This window comes from Felis catus, chromosome F1, assembly GCF_018350175.1.
Source record: "Felis catus isolate Fca126 chromosome F1, F.catus_Fca126_mat1.0, whole genome shotgun sequence".
In the NCBI taxonomy this organism is placed as follows: domain Eukaryota; kingdom Metazoa; phylum Chordata; class Mammalia; order Carnivora; family Felidae; genus Felis; species Felis catus.
This window is the reverse complement of record NC_058384.1, coordinates 57,145,719-57,164,232: the sequence shown is the minus strand read 5'-3', so window position 1 is coordinate 57,164,232 and position 18,514 is coordinate 57,145,719. Positions and strand designations below refer to the sequence as shown.

General features: G+C 40.5%; 1 protein-coding gene and 1 non-coding gene across 6 annotated transcripts in view; both read left to right on the top strand.

Annotated features, from left to right (window-relative positions):
* The window catches only part of RAB3GAP2 (RAB3 GTPase activating non-catalytic protein subunit 2), a 102,602-nt gene that overhangs the window by 36,902 nt on the left and 47,186 nt on the right, over window positions 1–18,514 (top strand). For all 5 annotated transcript variants that reach the window (XM_045048888.1, XM_045048889.1, XM_045048887.1 and 2 more), the window contains exons 4-12: window positions 797–878; window positions 2,715–2,762; window positions 2,847–2,922; window positions 3,250–3,351; window positions 7,341–7,440; window positions 9,411–9,509; window positions 16,264–16,412; window positions 17,254–17,333; window positions 17,463–17,552. In XM_045048888.1, coding sequence (XP_044904823.1) covers window positions 797–878; window positions 2,715–2,762; window positions 2,847–2,922; window positions 3,250–3,351; window positions 7,341–7,440; window positions 9,411–9,509; window positions 16,264–16,412; window positions 17,254–17,333; window positions 17,463–17,552 — 826 coding nt within the window. The remainder of the gene's footprint in view (window positions 1–796; window positions 879–2,714; window positions 2,763–2,846; window positions 2,923–3,249; window positions 3,352–7,340; window positions 7,441–9,410; window positions 9,510–16,263; window positions 16,413–17,253; window positions 17,334–17,462; window positions 17,553–18,514) is intronic.
* LOC111558451 lies at window positions 11,372–11,503 on the top strand. The gene has a single exon (XR_002739358.1). It is a non-coding gene; the product is annotated as a small nucleolar RNA SNORA36 family (small nucleolar RNA).

Genomic DNA, 18,514 nt, shown 5'->3' with positions numbered 1-18,514 from the left:
TTGCCCGGTTCTTGCAAGGGGCGGGCAGAGCTAAAGAGGCCGCTGGCCCCTTCTTAGTCATAGTGTGAATGGAGGTGATTTTCAACTACATTTTGAAAACTCATAGAACTCTAGTTTCTCACTGTGGGCATAAATTTTCAGTTCATAATTTTTGTGGAAGACTAAAATGAAGGTTGACATAAAATATGGAAAACCTCACTGATCAAAATCAGATCATACATTATTAAATGGCTATGGAATGGTCTTCAAAGTAGATTTATCCTTCTGTAGCATAAGCCTTTTTCTTTTTTTAATATTTCTTTCTTTTGAGAGTGAGAGAGAGTGGGGGAGGGACGGAGAGAGAAGGAGAGAGAGAATCCTAGGCAGGCTCTGTGATGTCAGTTCAGAGGGCTCCGTCTCACGGTTCGTGAGACCCGGGGTGAAATCAGGATTTGGATGCTTAACCGATTGAGCCACCCAGGCGCCCCTGTAGCATAAATCTAATAGAAAAGCCTTCTTTGTCATCTGAAGATAAAAGTCATTGCATAATACATAAATACAACAGAATAGTAATTTTCTTCTGCAAGAACTGCGACATCAGATGGATTTAATTGGAGGAGGGGAGAGACTACGGGCCAGGAGACTAGGTTGAGTTTTATAAAAATCTTATAAAATTTTTTAAATATTTACCTGTAGAGACCCAAACCCACTAATATAGAACAATTACATTCTGTACTTATTCTAAAGGGAAACTGTGAAATTTATAAATTACTGTTTTAGTATGCTATAAAGTTATTTTATATGATAATTTTTTCAGCAAAATGGAAATACAGTGATAAAGGAAAGGAAGAAATGCAATTTGCTGCTGGCTGGAGTGGTTCTTTAAATGTCGAAGAAGGGTAGGTACCAGTTAACGTTTTGTTTCTCAGCTTGTTAAATGTATGTATGAAATTATTTGACTTGTAGAGCAAGAAGTTTCATCACTGGAGTATTTAGTGAATGTATATTCATCCCAACTTAGAGGTTGTGGAGCGTGATTTGGTCAGCAAATTTAAATTTTACTCACGTGATTACTTTTTTAAAAAAACTAGTTTGCAGAGGATTTAAAGAGAAGCTCAGAGAGAATCCCATACTTTCTACATTTTGTTGTTTCCTGTGTTCATTACTGATTTTATTCAGCCAAAAAGTCCAGGGCAGTCATTGTTTTCTCTGCTTTGGTAGCATTGGCCTTGTACTTAAAGGGGACAGTGCTACATTAATTCTTAAAACTCATAAATACTTCAGAAAGGCAAGTTGGTAAATTCAAGTTTCCCAATGACCCAATAAGTGTGATTCTCTAGCCTGATTATTTGGTGGAGCTGCTAACCTGGAACCTGGTGCCAAAAACTGTTTTCACTTAAATTTTTATGACTGAAAGCTGTCTGATGAGAATGAGTAAGATACTTCAGACTTTGGATTCAGGTAAAAGACAACAGCCAAGTGGAAGTCTATAATACGTGTTGGCACATTGTAGTTACTCACTGGAATGTTCTCTACTCTTATCAAAGTAAATGATAATATTTCACCTCAAGCCGTGTAGTCTAAGAATTTGAAGACATTTAATTTCTGTCAGCAGTGCAAAGCAAACACAGTGGTTCAGTTACTTTAAAGACAACAAACAAAAAGATTTTGTTCAGTGGTTGCATAATACGATGTATGGGGCAAGAGTGTTCACAGCTTCTTTAATAAGCTGGTGATGGGCCTGAGGGTTGACACTAAAATCAGGAGAAAATAAAATAAAATAAAATAAAATAAAATAAAATAAAATAAAATAAAATAAAATAAAATAAAATCAGTCAGGAGGAGTATTTTATTTCATTTCATTTCATTTCATTTCATTTCATTTCATTTCATTTCATTTCATTTATTAAATGTTTATTTATTTTTGATAGAGAGGGAAAGCGCAAGCTGGGGAGGGGCAGAGAGAGAGAGAGGGAGACACAGAATCTGAAGCAGGCTCCAGGCTCCGAGCTGTCAGTGCAGAGCCTGATGCAGGGCTTGAACTCACGAACTGTGAGGTCATGACCTGAGCCGAAGTCGGACGCTTAACTGACTGAGCCATCCACGCGCCGCAAGAAGGAGTTATTTTAATTTGGGGGCTTAGTCTCTGAGCTCCTGAAAGATTTTTCAAGTCCACATGTCACATTAAAAAAGAATCTTTTAGGGACACTCAACCTAGTATGTTCTTCGAAATGGATTATCAGGGGCAGTTTCTGCAAAATATCAAGGAAGAAGCCGACCAGGTGAAATGCAGTTAATCCCTAGAATAACATAGCCGCCGAAGTGGGGTTTGCCTGTGATGTGACCGACGTGCCTCCCGTGCTGTGCCCCATGCGTAGCTGACGCGGAGGAGAGGGGGCCGGTAGGAAATGACCGCCCACAATGACCTGCTGTTCCTCAGTTCTGTGTATAATCCGTGCGCGCAGTAAAGCTTTGCTTTCTCTTGTGCTTTTCGTGACGGTACAGAGTGAAGAGTAGTGTTTTCATTAACCTCAAGTGAATGTGACCTTACCTTTTACATGGATGATTTTTATGATTCCTTATGTGGAATTTTACTGTATTTTTACTTCTGCAATGAAGAAAACTGGTTCACAGGGCACAGCTTCCATTGGTTGCCCTGTAACATTGAAGTAGAGGGAAATAAAAGTACTTGCTAAATTCATTAGATAAACATACGATTTCGTTTTTGTTTTTAGAGAATGTGTAACCAGTGCTCTGTGTATCCCACTAGCAAGCCAAAAGAGGTGAGGATAAAGAAATTATTTGTTTTCTCTGCTTTGCTTTATGAGCAAAATTATAACAAAAATTACAAATTTTGTCTGTGACAGGAGTTCCACCGGGCGTCCTGACTGGACCTGCATCGTGGTGGGCTTTACTTCAGGTTACGTTCGCTTCTACACGGAGGTGAGCTGAGTGTTCAGCAGTTAGAAAGCACCGCTCGACGGGAATATCTAGTTAGGTGTCCCCATTATACTCATTTGTGACTCACTGCCTGCTGCTTGGGAATGTGTAGTTGCTGCTTCCTGTGGGGGGTGGGTGTGGAAGCAGGGACAGGGGAAGCCATGGTGGAAAGTTCTGGTAGAACCTATCGAGAAGAGAAGCTGTGTTCTTCTGAAAGAGAGTGCCCGATATCCGTGGAAAACTGGTGGGGAAACGACAGTCTCTGCCTGGCCGTACATGTTCGGGTCCATTCGTAAGGAAACAAGCAGAGCCCTCTTTGCTTCCTTCTAGAACGGCGTGCTCCTGCTCGCACAGCTTTTGAGTGAGGACTCTGTGCTCCAGCTTAAGTGCAGGACCTATGAAATCCCACGGCATCCTGGCGTGACCGAACAGGTAGTGTAGAAGACTGTGTTCAAAGTAACAGTGCCTTTACTTTGAAGTATTTTTTTTTTGTCTTTTTTGGGAAACTGACAGGTATCTTGTGGCACAGTTAGCTGTACTGGCATATTCTGGAAATATAACCTGTTTATAACTGAGTAAAGAATCCCATTCTTGCTTTTACTTATTTAATGAAATATCCTATGTTTTATTATATAGTAAAATAAAAGACTATAGTCAGAGAACCTTAAAAGGGTTTCTTATTTTCAGAATTTAATAGTGACTTAAGGTAGACATATGGTATATATCTTTTTTATTTGGATTTAGCTGTCAAAATTGTACACAACAAAAGAAAAAAGTTCTGACCTATTATTAATACTACTATATTGTACTACCTATTTCTCAGGGGGTGAAGTTTTTTTTTATAGTGGGAAATATATTCACTGAACTGAAGATTTTGATAGAAAATAATATTTCATATCTAAGACTCTCCAAATGTACAGTTTTCACTGTTTCCCAGGTGGTGTGAGAATTTGCCTCAGTCAAAAATTAATTGTAGAGCCATGTAAACTAATATGCTCTTGTTTGACTCACAGTGTACATAGTCAAAACTATGTAAATATGCCTTCCTCCTTTTTACTATCCTGCTTCCAAAAGGTTTCACGTGAACAGATGTGTGTATTGTGTACCTATGTAGACTTAAATTGTATGAGAGGTGGCCTGGAGACTGGAGCTGTAGAAACTTAATCTAGTAAGAGAGACTAGATTAATTCGTATTAATGCCTTTGAGCGAATTAAGCATCAATGCAAAGCAGTACCTAGTGATTTGCCATCTTATGTGGCCAGAATACATTCTGTACAAGTTTGGAGAAAGGGACGCTCAATTAGAACGAGGACAATAAAAGAAACTTTCATTGAGGAGGTGAGATTCGAATTAAGCTGTGAAGAATGGTTATAGAATCTAATTAGTTAATGGTAAAAGAAGGGAAAGTATTTTAGGTAATCAGGAGAAAAATGAAGGGAGATTCCAATGTAGGACAGTGCATGAGACAACAAAGAAACCTATGATAGAAAATATTGAGAAACTGTCAAATAGGCAGAGTGGCCAGTTTTTTTCATAAATTTGAAAACCAAGTAAAAATCATAATGATTCAGGAGATGAGCAAAGCTACAAGGATTTATGAGAAGGAAGTGATATAACAAAGGGATACTGAAGGAATCTCTCCTCAGGAGGAATTGGAGTTGAGAGAGTCTGGAATCAAGGAGGCTAGTTAACCGATTTTTTGAAGTTCTCTGTAATAGACGTGCAGTGTTGGGATGGGACTCTAATGGCTGCAAGAAGAGAAAAATGACCAGTACAAAAATCATTTAAAGGAACAATCGACAGGATTTGGTTATTGTCTAGAGGTGTAGACGAGTCAAGAGGAAAATGAGTGGTCTCTAAGATACCCACGCTGAAGAGTGCCATTGACAAAGTAGGAAGATGGGACTGCTTTGGCAGTGAATAAAGGTTGTTAAGTTTGGTTTTAGATATGTTGAGTTTGAGGCGATGGTAGGAAATAAAATGAAAATACTAGTATGGCTTGCCATACAGAATTTCTATACAGGCGCAAAGACTAGATTGAAGAAGTTGGTTTAAGTCATAGATAATGAATTCTTCCAGGTATAGGACCTAGGAAAATAAAAGTGAAGACTGAAAATTTAAGTCTTCCTAATATTCACCACAAGAAAGTAGAAGAAAATGAAACCATTGAAGGAAACAAAGAAGGAGCTCTTGGAAATCTAAGAAGATACTGTGTTCATTGAAGATACTTCTCAAGAGCTGTTCTCTGTTTTTCTATTCTCTAGGTGGTGAAGGTTCTTTGAACATTTTAAGTTGGGTTATGTCTATGCTATTTTTTAGAGTTGGTAGAAAAATATAACATTTAAATACTTGCTGTTTGCGAGTCAAGAAAATCTATTGGTTGAAAAATAATTCTTACTGAACACGGAGAGAGAAGTCTTTGTTGTTACTCTATATTCTACATAAGCATCTTTGGATCTGATATATCAATTCATATATCAAAAGTACATATTCGCTTCTTCTTGTACTCCCAGATCTATTAAGGATCATAGAGCACATTCCCTCTGATTCAATTCTCTGGGGTCAATGAGTGTAGTGGAAGTGACAGCAGGTCATTGTAGGAGAAGATTCCAAAGAGAGAAGATCTCTTTCTTGAATGTCAAAGGAACTCCTTCTGGGTCTTCTGCACAAAGATCTCTGTCATCCGGCATAATTTCTGTAGCTTTTGGACCATTGGTATTTGTATTAGTATCTCCTTCAGGAGGACTGTCTGGATTTGGAGATAACTGACTTGCTCCCTCCAAGGCAGTGACAAGGCTCTTTCCCCACTGTTGTGCTCAGTGGGCCGTACAGCCTAGCCTTGTGCATCTGTCATATGAGCACCCATGCCAGCTCCTTTCCTCTGGCTCCTATTCCTCGCGGCCCATAAATCTCTTTTAAAAATGGAAACAGTCTACTGGTCCAGTAGAAAAGAGGGCAAGGCAGTTCTGAAAAGGAGAAATAAAATTTGTCGGAAAGCACATAACATTTTGAATCTAAATAATAATCTAAGAACTATAAGCAACTACATTTGGATAATTTTTCACCTTTTATATTGACAAAGATCAAGATTTACAAAACTGTTGGTTACAGTATGGAGAAACACACTCATGTATTGGTGGAAACGTAAATTGACAGGTACTTTCTTGAGGGCAGTTTAATAATATGAATGAAAATTGAGAATACTATACGCTCCACCAGACCCAGTTGAAGGAACTTATACTAAAGTAATGTGAAAAGATCTACACAGAAGAATTTTTATTGCAGTGGTGTTTATAATGAAAATGTATTAATTCATTCATAAATATTTATTTACTGCCTATTTTATTCCCCGTCCAGTTCTAATCACTGAGAATCCTTGGTAAAGCAGACACACAGAGATCCTCCTTTCCTGGAGCTTATAGTCTGGGGATGGCGAAGGGAGACCAGCAATAAACAACTAGAGATACAAAGATGGTTCCAGTGTCTGACAGGTACTAGGAAGGAAGTAATCATGTTGATGAGGTGGTAAGGAGGCAGGAGAATGGAGGTGCCTGCTTGACCTCTAGGGGCTCAGGAGCAGCCTCTGAGCAATTGCGTTTGAGCTGAGAACTGATTGATCAGAAGAATTAGGCAGGTGATGACCTGGGAGGTAAGGTCTAGGCCTGTTCAAAGCACTGAGATGATAATGGCCTTTGCTCAGGGAGCAAGGGGAGAGAGAGGTGAGATGATAGACAGGTGCCCCGTCCTCCAGGCCTGGTTGAGGAGGCAGGCTGTATCCCAGAGTGCAGAAGGAAGCTGTTGGAGGGCCTCAGTCAGGAGAGTGGTTTCTAGGTCTCCCAAACAAAATTTCTATCACTAAGAAGTAGTTAACTAAATTTTGATACATATGCTACCTACTGCTTTAGCCACAATAAAAAATGATTTGCTCGCGTACTGGAGTGGAAAAATATCATTGACATATTGAGTAATAAAAAACATGTTATACTGTATATAGTATAACCTCATCCAAAGCATATAAGGATGTGTATTGAGACATGTCTGGGATATCAGGTGAGTTTCTTTTTTTTTCCTTCTTCTTCTTTTATATATTGTTGTATTTGCACGATGACTGTACGTCAGTTTAATGCAATGTGTACATTTTTTGGTTAATCTCACCACCTACCCTGAATGCATTATACGTCATTTACAAAAGCTCATGTTTGAGAAGAATTGTAGGTCCTTGGCCAAAAGGCATTCTGGATTTAATTTTCCATTTATTTTTACTTTTCTTCTGCTTGATGGTGTTCTGTGTGTTGGGTGGTTGACACTTAGTCACAGTATTTTCTATTTTTCATTAATCCTGACATTCAACTATAATACAAGAAGTAGACATGCTTATTTGGCAATGATGAGATGTATGATTTTCTTATTTCTTTAATAGAATGAAGAGTTGAGTATCTTATATCCAGCTGCCATTGTGACTATTGATGGATTTAGCCTTTTTCAGTCTCTTCGTGCTTGTCGAAATCAGGTAGCAAAAGGTAATTTTTGGCACGCCGTATCTGACTTCTAACTTCTCATTTAATTTAACCCATTTAGAGAATTAAGTATGTCCTCTAAATTAAAAAGGCTGCCTGTACTAGATGTACAACAAAGACCCTGTGACTGTAAAAATGGGAGTGCATTGTTGGGTAGATGGCTCAGTAAGATAAAGGCAAGGACTGGTAATCAACGCTATGTATTGGGGTGAGAAATTTCATTGCATCTAGCCGAGGATCCAAGTTCTCACTATTTCAGCAGCTGTTGGGCTGGTTACTAGAATCTTGTGATTCTGCATTGCTTCCATTCTCACCGAGGGTAAGGATACCACTGTGTGCAGGGGGGATTTTATTCCCCACCCCGCCCCACCCATCCGTGGGCAAGGCCCAACAGGGAGTCCACATTGGCTTCTCTTTGCTGACCCGGAAAGCTTCTGAATGGAGAAGTTAAATGCCTGAACGATGTGTATATGGGCAACTACATTATTTCCAGACTTGGGGGTGAAAAGTGCACAAACAATCAAGAGTTCTTTCTCGTACTCCTCAGTTTACATTCTTGGGAAGAGGATGAAGAGCAGAGTTGTGTCCATCAAATTCAAGATGTCATTGTTTATGGATGCAGTAGTACCTGCGAAAATGCCGCCAGCGAGAAACATACCATCAATTTTAAGACCCCACTTTTAGAAAAAGCCTTAAACTCAGTGAAAACACCAGTGCTAGACTTCCTCCTTTTCTTCTGGGCTTGGGTAGTGGGGCTTATAATGGCCCTAAAACCAAGTTTGTCTTGTTTGCAGGTTGATGGATTGGTAAAATCAGGAGGTTTTGGTTACGTACGTCTTTAATGGTACCTGCTTTCCTATTCAGTCAGAACTTGTTGGAATTTTTATGGCTATTTTCATAATCTTTTAAATTATTTAAATTTAGGCATAATAAGCATCATTATCTTGGGGTCATTTAAAATAGTCATTAGTATATATACCTAAAGAGACTGGCAGTTTTCTGCAGGTAAGAACTCAGTCGGTGAAATAAACTAGAAATAGATGATTATTGGTATTGTCAGCCATTTAATTTTTATTGTTGAGTTCCTGTTTATCTTTTGTGTTTAAGACCATAAAGCCATTGGTCTCCTAGGAAGTAAGAAAGCCACTAAGTGCCCACCTAAAGTAAGCTGCTCTGAAAAGAATTCTGACAAATTGTTGTGTCTTTTTATTTCGGCACGTAGGAAAATTCTCTTTTGTTGGCCTTACTATCAAAATCTGAAGTGCTTAGAGGAATCTCTTTTTCCCTTATTAAAGTACTTCACTTCCCAGAATAAACAACCAGAATCCAGCTGTATTCTAATATGTAGCAAGGAACTTTACTGATAAATAGGACCTTGTGCCTAAACCTATGGCAAGAGATGTAACTATTGCTTTTCTGTTCATTACTCGCTCACTAGGTGGAAATACTGAGCAGATACAGGCATTTTATTCTTTCTGGTGATGCTATTGCTGGTTACATATCTTTCTATCAAGACTGGCCGAGGCTGTTGTCTTCGAGGCCTTGCTATATGTGTGCTCTTACAGGCATGTCATTGAGTTTTTAATTTTTCACCAAGTTAAGGCACTGGTTGCCATTCTCAGGATTTTATCCACTATTTCTCAGCAGGGAGAGATTATTTCTTTGTCTTCAATTGCAGTTTGAATTCGCCTTAAAGTTTAGTAATAGTCTAGAGTTTTTAATAGCCTCTTCCAATTACCTGAATGTTCCAGAATCTCTTGTGATGGTCAACTTGCTCTTTTAATGTTTGCGTTTTACATATACTGTCTTGGCATGAATAAAGTTCACTTCAGCCTTGTTTATGTTACCTTGCCTCATTATTATTATTGAAATTTTAAAGTAATCAAGTTATGATATTTTTAAAGGTTTTTTTGTAAAACTTCGCTTCATCCATTATAGTTAAGTTTGGATTGTTTAATTTTTGTCTTTAACAGCTGCGGCATCAGGCAATGAGAACATACAGCCACCACCGTTAGCTTATAAAAAATGGGGTCTACAAGATATCGACACTATTATTGATCATGCTAGTATTGGTAAGCATTACTCATTCAAATTCATATGGAATTTACTACTTTTGCTTTTTAATTGATGTATCTCATTTATTAGAAATGTCCATTTATTCTTAGGCGAAAGGAAATGCATTGTCTTTAGTGCGACATTTGGAAGTTACTCCAGACTTACGGATCATTGTAGGTTTATAAGTTTAAGAAGTGATAGCAGTTTTAATAATTACATCTTCAGCAGCAGTATTGTTCAGCTTTAGGTCTTTCACTATTTGACTTCATTTTTTTTTTTTTTTTTTTTTTTTTGCAGACAAGTTTAATTCATATAATCACCATATAGCTCAGTCTTCTAAAACTGTAACCTTTAGACCAGCAGAGTGTAGGTAAAAGCAGATTTCTCATTGCGAGCATAATTGAAGACTCACTGTGTTAGGCACTGGGAACACAGACGAAAAAGACAGAGGTGAGAAGGCTTGGTCTCATCAGGGAAGCGTGAGGCTAGCTGGAAGAACCATGTGCAAACAGCTGCAGTCCCCAAGTGCGCCAGCTGGGGCGGGAGGCGGAGGAGAACCCCTGGCGCTGAGGGAGGTAGGGAGCAGTGGCGGACTTCAGTCTGAAATTGGAAGAATGAGTGGGACTTGATCAGAAGCAGCAGCACAGAGGCGGCATCCTAGCCAACGGGTGCTAGGCGTGAGGGGGGAAGTGCACCGCGTGCTGTAAAAATAATGGGTCCAAGGAGAACTGGCAGGCAGACATGTAAATAGGAGTCAGATTTCGAAGAGCCTAGTGTGCTATGCGGAGGAATTTAGGTCTTCCTCCCGGCAACACTGAGAGCCACTGGAGAATTCTGAGCAAAACAATGGTATTATCACTTAGCCTGTTAGAAGAATCACTTTGGTAGTTCTTAGTGACTGTAATGTGGGGGTCAAGGCTAGAAACTAGGTGCAAGAAGGATACTTCTTGGTAAGAAGTAATGAGTTTCTGAATTAAGGTAGTAGAAATGGAGTGGAGGAGAAAATACTATTTAAAAAATGTGTATTGTTTTCTGTTTACCAACATGTTATATGCTTGTTAAATTCAAATAGTATATAAGTATATAAAGAGGAAAAGAAAAAATATCCCCTTAAACCCTACACCATCCAGAGATACTCACCATTGGCATTTTGGTAAACATCCTTATAGACTTGTGTGTGAAATGCATGTGTAATATGTATATGGTGATAGAAATAGGTTTTCATAAATAGGATTACATCATACCAACCATATTACAGCCCTTTTCTAATCAACATATTGTAAAGAGCCTTTCAATCAATTTTGCTAAATACACATTTTATCGGGGTCGTGATAGAAAACAGATGGCACCCCTGAAATAGGACAGCTGAAACGTGTTTTATTTACAGAGGAACTATTTGGAAAGATGTGGTGCAGGAGAACCACAAGGGATGGTACAGCATCTCGGGGCTTCGTAGCAGCCCAGCTGTTAGCCACTGCTAGGCCACAGGGGGCGAGGGCCTGGGCAGTTCCAGAACTTGGAGGTAGTGAGTAGAATCAGCATCTTACGAGCAGGATGGCTTTTTTTTCACGTGTCACAGGGAAGTAGGTGTCCTGACTTCACTTTCCTTTCTGTCTTTGATGTCCTGATGAGGCTTCCCGTTGTCTGAAGCCAGGCGGACGTCAGCCTAATCTACACACACTGTGCCCTGGGAGTGGGCGGGGAGAGAAGGCAGGAGTGTGAGTCTGCAGGGTCAGATCCCAGGGAAGATCCCTGACACACGCATCCCGTGGCTTGTTGCTGCGTCCTTCTCATGAGGAGTACTCTGCAATGAAGCACTTTCTTGTAGACATTCAGTGTGTCTTTACTGTTTTGCTGATAACATAAACATGCTGCAAAATTCCAAAGTGTTGAGTTCGGTTCAGGGTGGCTTCCCTGTTCTGTTAATTGAACTTTGGAACATTGAAACGGGCTAGGAAAAATGATTGGATAGAAAATATTATTCTATTCATTTATCTCCCAGCCTACAAAATGACGGGAAAATAAAAAAGGTACAACGGACTTTATTTTGCATGTACATCTTTATGTTGAAGTTCTGATGAATTCATCCAACAAATAAGTGAACACCTGGTATGTCCTAGGTGCTAATATTGGAGCTAGAAATAGAAGGCAGACGGAACCCCGTCCTGATGAAGCTTACATTCTGTGATAGGGAGATACACGATGGACAGTTAAGCCAAATGAATAAATATGGTCATATCACAATGTTAGCCTGCATCATGAGGAAAATAAGCAGAGGGTTATGATGGAGAGTGAAAGGAAGAGGCCACTTCAGGTAGACTGGTGAAGATAAGGCTCTCCAGAGAAGTGACGTTCAGACGGGACATCGGGGGGGGGGGGGGGGGAAGAGCAGCCAGCTATGTGAAGGGGTGTAGGAAGAGCATTCCAGGCAGAGGAGGCAGCAAAGAGATAGGCCTGTGGGGCCTCAGAGTCCTGAGAAACGGGAAGGAGGTCCCTGTGGCTCGATTGTAAAGAGTAAGGGGAGGGGCGCCTGGGTGGCTCATTCTGTTAAGCGTCTGACTCTTGATTTTGACGCAGGTCGTCATCTCGTGGTTGTGCGATCGAGCCCCATATGGACTCTGTTGGGCTCTGTGCCGGGCATGGAACCTGCTTAACGTTCTCATTCTTTCTTTGTATTAAAAAAAGGTGGGGGGGGGGGGATAGGACAAGGTAGGGTTGGAGATGGAGACTGGGGACAGATCACATAGGGTAAGGAGGTTGGATTCTCGCTAAATACAGGGGATGTCACTGATGGTGTCTAGCTACGGGGCATTTAAAATTATCCTGAGTGCTGCTTAGAGGCTTGTGAAATAAAAAGTAAAAGCAGGGAGACCAATAAGGAGTTTGTTGCAATAAGGGAGAATGGCGGCCTTGCCTGGAGAGGAAGCCGTGGAGCTGGAGAGGGTGGACAGATTGAGATATTTTTGTAACTGGTAAGGGGTGGATTTGAGAAATGAGAGAAAGGAAGGACTCAGGAATATCTGATTTTGTTTTAATTTGAGCAAGTTGAGTGGATGATCTGTTTACTGAAATGAGAAATATGGAGAAGGAAGAGGTTTGAGGTGGACAGATCAAGAGTTAGGTTTCTTACAGGTTAACTTCTGACACAATTACACATTCAAATGGAGGTGTCAAGTAGGCAGATATACATGTGAAGTTTAGGGAAGAAGTCCAAGTTATTGACATAAATTTGAGAGGGAGTGGTTGACTGTGGCATGCTTCATAGAATTCAGGAAGGGAAAAGGTCCATCAGATTTGGCAACGGAGAGCTCTTCCTTGAGTCTGATGTGAGCACTTTAGGTGGAGCAGTGAGGAGGAAAGCCAGATTGGGGTAGGTTGAAGAAGAAACTTTTCCACCTCTATTTTCAGAAATTAGAAACACAAGAGCCAAGAAACTGGATCACAGCATCTCCATTTTTTATGTTCAGTCTTGACCTCTTCCTTAAAATTCATTTCTATAAAATTCATTTTCCACCAGGGTATCCAAATCGGAATTTTTTATTTCCTCCCCCAAACTTGTTTCTCCTTTTTTCTTATCATCTCTTCTGTTGCTCACACCCAAAGATTCTGAGTCATCCTTGACCCCTCCTTCTCTCAGGTTTTTCATCCCGAAGTTACCCCCCCACCCCCGCCTCTTCCTGCACAGCAGACCCTTTCTGACCACCGCTCATCTCCATCATTGTGAGCACCGTGGTCTAAGCCACCATCATCTCTTGCCTGAATGATTGAGGAAAAAACCATTCTAACTGGTCTTTCTGCTTCCTTTCTTCCCTCTCTAAAATCTGTTTGCCAGTTAGCAGCTAATAGCCTTTTGAAATGTAAGTCATGTTTTTGTCCCTCTTCTGTGCAAAATGTCATTTTTATAGTGGCTTCCTGTCTTATTCCTAATAAAATCCAAAGGCCTTATAGTGGCATACAAGGCCTGACATTGCCTGGATTTGGGTGTGTCTTTTACCTTATCTTCTTTAGTACCTCCCCCCCCCCCCCCCCCCCCCCCCCCCCGTGTGTTTGACCACATCTCCTAGTTGTTCCTTAGATACACCAGGCGGCCTCCTGCTTGAGAGCATTTGTGATTGTGGCTCCTTCTGCCCGGAAAATTCTACCCAGCTAGCCATGGCTCGCTCGCTCTCTCACCTCATTTAGGTCTCTGCCCAGATATTATTTTGTCAAAGAGGTCTTCTTTAGCCACTATAACAGACCTAGAAAATTATCCGAGTTTGACTTTATGGAAATTTATATTAAGAGTTAAATTAATATTTATATTTTAATAATAATATTTAAAATAATAGTGGGTTAACATTTAATCATAAATTATATTTCAAATTAGTATTATATTTACATAAATATATTTTAATATGTATTTTAACTGTAAATTGTAATTTTTGTAATGTAAATTATATTAATATTTATACTAAGTTTCAAAGTGTGGAAAGGCCTCAGATAAGATGTTCAGGAAAAACACAAAAAGTTCACATCTAAGGAAATACACTTATAGTAGGCAGCTTGTCTCAGCAGTAATATTCACCTCATTCCTAATAATGAAAGCAGTGTATATTTAATAAGAAATTGAAATATTTATATATTGAAAGGATATGGGGAGAAGAAGGGCTGTCAATAAGCTGTATCTTCATTTACCTGAAATCAATGAAAAATAATGCTCAGATGGGTGGCTCAACAGACCACGGGTCTCTCGATTTCACCTCTTTGCCGCAGTACAGAGAGCAGGACAGCGCACATAAGACCTCAGGGATGCAGTCAGCGATTCGTAGGCTGTGGGAGAGGAGTGCCTATTGGAGTATAGGAAGAAGTTATTTTAAAAAATTTTTTTAAATTTATTTTGGGGGAGAGAGAGCAGGTGCATTTAGCGTAGGGGCCGAGAGAGGGAGAGGGAATCTCAAGCAGGATCTCGCTGCCAGTGCAGAGCCCAGCATGGGGCTCCATCCCATGACATGGGGGTCATGATCTGAGCTGAAATCAAGAGTTGGACACTTAACTGACTGAGCCACCCAGGCGCCCCGAGAGAGGTTATTTTAAAACTTAAATTTCAGGGGCGCCTGGGTGGCTCGGTCAATTAAGCGTCCGACTTCAGCTCAGGTCACCATCTCGCGGTCTGTGAGTTCGAGCCCCATGTCCGGCTCTGGGCTGCTGGCTCAGAGCCTGGAGCCTGCTTCTGATTCTGTGTCTCCCTCTCTGTGTCTCCCTCTCTCTCTGACCCTCCCCTGTTCATGCTCTGTCTCTCTCTGTCTCAAAAATAACTAAACGTTAAAAAAAAAATTTTTTTTTAAAAACCAAAACTTAAATTTCAATTTATATGTCACACAGTCCACCCTTTGATTTCATTCTGGTAGTGTCAGGCCAAAGTTATGCAGATTTTTATCACATAGTAAAAACATTTTGTATATTGAATCATGAACTTATGAAGGTGGGACAGGTGTTCTGCTCTTTGAGAATAGTCCAGCTTTGACAATTATTTGATCACTTCAATCCCTCAGTCCGGCAAATGGCCTGCTCGGTCTCTCCCTAAAAGTATTTCCTTTCCCAGGACTCTTCTTCAGGAACATTGTGTTTTTTGACCATTTGCAGGTCAAGTCGAGGCAATACCTATATGTGAAAATTAGGGTAACTCCTGTTCCAATCTACAGTGTATTTGAGTTTAGAACTTTCCAACTGAGTATCTTCACGGACCATGTGAATACCCAGGTACCGCATGTGTGCCTGAGTCCACATAGGTTGAATCTTAGCAGCACATCTTTACTTCCTGGATCTCTAAGCTTCCTCCACCACCTGCTGCTCCCATCTCTCTCTCCCTGCCCCCCAGGTGAATTTACATGACCTTGGTTTTTCCTTTGCTACTCCAGACAAGCATGTGGGGGTCAGCAGTCTGTCTGCTTTTACTCTTAGAGCCTTGGGGAAACAAAAAGTTAACTCTTCCTTCGAAAAGGTTGGGGATTTCTGGACTACAGAGTAAAGGTTTGAAAGTGTTTGTTTTTTGCTGTGTTGGGAGGGGTAGGATACAGAGCACAGATGCTCTCGTCTTTTTGGTGGCCGTGTAAATTAACACCACCTCTATGGAATGCAGTGTAACAGTATGTAATAAAATGTTTAAAAATGTGATCCCCTTTGAGAATTTCTGTCTGTAAGAATTTTCCGTACTGATAGATGTACATAGGTGTCCAAAGACATATCAGAGATCTTTATCACAGCGTTATTGGTAGTGGCAAAGATGGGAAACAACCTAAATATCCATCAGAGGTCAAATCACTTACGGTATGGCCGTCGTGGAATGTTCTGGGTGACTGAGAAGAACGTGGCACGTCTCTTTGATGTTTTATGAAATAAACGAGTAAGACACACATCCTTTTACTTGGTGTGCTGTCATCTGTTGTACAACATCTCCTGAAGGCGGCGTAAGACACGGTTTCACTTGTTGCCTCTGGGAACTGACTGATGCCTGGAGATCTGGGCAGACTGGATACCTTCTGTACTGTCTGAGTTTGTGTGTGTCAAAAAGTTAATATTGAAATTTTGTAGTATTTTACGGCTTAGAGAAATAGGTGGCACTTTTAATATTTTATGACATTGGTTTTACAGTCATTTAAAAATGACTTTTATCTGTTGTATAAAAGTAAGCAGTTTGCATCTTTGAATGGAATCGAAAATGTAATGACCTGAAGTGACAGTGTCATTTCAGTGCATTTAGCTCACGTGTTGTTGCTGTTGTTTCGTCATTAGGTATTATGACTCTGTCCCCGTTTGATCAAATGAAGACTGCTTCCAATGTAGGTGGATTTAATGCAGCAATTAAAAACAGCCCACCTGCCATGTCTCAGTACATCACTGTCGGGTCCAATCCGTTCACTGGCTTCTTCTATGCTTTAGAGGTAAGAGTTTTGTCACTGATCACGGGTAAGGCCTCTCTCGGTTTTTCACCTTGTCTGCAAATTGGATATTGTAAGTTAGCCTTAGAAAGATTAGGCAGTTTACGTTTCTAAGTTTTCAATGTAAGCTAAAATTAGTCCCCACTGACTTCCTTCTAGATTCTTTAGGTGAACTGAAAAGGTACTAAAGTCAGCGTAAAACCAACACATTTCTCCATTTCAGCTCCCCCAACTTCCTGAACGGTTGATTTGTCTTTAAACACTGGTGCACTAATCAGCGTCTCAGGGTTACTCATAGCCCACCAGAGACTGCAGTAAATCAGGAATTGTAAAGTTACCCGCTGTGGCGGATACAAGTGGTGAAAATTGGTTCCTAAAAATAGGGGAAAGTTAGGTGCTGGACTTGGTGGCTCTTATTTCTCGCTTATAAAACAGCCTTCTTAAAATTGTCCAAACTATCTTTTTACTTTAATAAAAATATACATTAAAAAAAAAAAAAAAGAGGGATGGGAGCCAGTTGTGAGTAGACAGGAGATCCACAGCCTTGCTAGAATAATGCCATGTTAACGTCCTAGTTAAACTTTTTAAATTAAATTACAATTTAAGGAGGCTAATCCTGAAGATAAAATGGACTGCTGGTGATTTTACTTTTAAACTGTAGAGTGAAAACTGCTGATTATATTCCTACTTCCTAAAATCATGTTTATTGCACTCTCTGAAAGATGCTATTTTTGATGGTCCAGGCTTTACAGCCTTTCAAAATCTTTAAAAGTAAGCCTTGTTTAGAAAGTATATTTTGGTTGTCAGCTATTCCCTGTTCTCTTTCAAATGTCTTGTTTTTCAGGGAAGCACGCAACCATTATTATCTCATGTTGCCCTGGCTGTTGCAAGTAAGCTCACTTCGGCTTTATTTAACGCTGCCAGGTAATTACGGAACGCTTGACTGCAAGATGATCTAATTTGTATCTCGCTTGGTTTTCACATCTGTTTTGATAATCTGCACATTAGAATGTGGGAAGCCCTGGTTTTATTCTAAATTCTCTTTCCGGTCAGTGGTTGGCTCGGTTGGAAAAGTAAGCACGAGGAAGAGGTGGTGCCGAAGCAGAAGCCGAAGGTGGAGCCCGCTGCCCCGTTAGCCGTAAGGCAAGTTGGCCGTGCTCGTCTCCCATTGTGGTGTTTGTGAAAATGTACCGTGAAATGTATGGCCTTTTAAAAAAAATTTTTTTTTATGTTTTATTTATTTTTGAGAGAGAAAGGGAGAGAGCATGAGCAGGGCAGGGGCAGAGGGAGAGGGAGACACAGAATCCGAAGCAGGCTCCAGGCTCCGAGCTGTCAGCACAGAGCCCGATGCGGAGCTCGAACTCACAAACCATGAGATCGTCGCCTGAGCCGAAGTCGGGTGTTTAACCGACTGAGCCGCCCAGGCGCCACGATGGCCTTTCTATGAGTTTGATTGATTTGTTGATCTCGTGAGTTTGTGGAGCTTCTGAAAGTCATTAATGTGAGACTTTTTCTGTCGGAATATAAACTCCACGAGGAAGGTGATTGTCGTGTGTTTTGTCCACAGCTGTCTCCCTGTCATACAGTAGGCGCTCAGCGTGTGTTTGTGGAGTGTGCTTTCTTGCAAACACCTAGAACCTTAGCTTAAGTTTTAGGAAAATTAGTTCTGTGATAGCTGTAGAGTTTTTTGTTAGGTTTATTTATTTATTTGAGAGAGAGAGAGAGAGCATGCCTGCATGGGGGAGGGACAGAGAGAGAGCAGCGCACCTGTGCCGGCAGTGTGGAGCTTGACATGGGGCTCGATCCCACAAACTGTGAGATCATGACCTGAGCTGAAATCAAGAGTCAGATGCTCAACCACCTGAGCCACCCAGGCGTCCCAGATAGCGGTTACAGTTTTTTAAAGAAAGTTTAGTTTGTCAATCAACTGTGTAAACTTAAAAAGTGCTTAGTAACTTCTTTAAAAAAAACAAAAACAAAAACGAGGAGTCTGTGCATTCAAGCACTCTGAGGAATGCAGGCTTGTGCTTTTTTGTTGACTTCACTGGTGCTGTAGGATAGTGTATTTGTCAGATTGTGCAGGGAGAGGGTGTGATTTTTGCTTG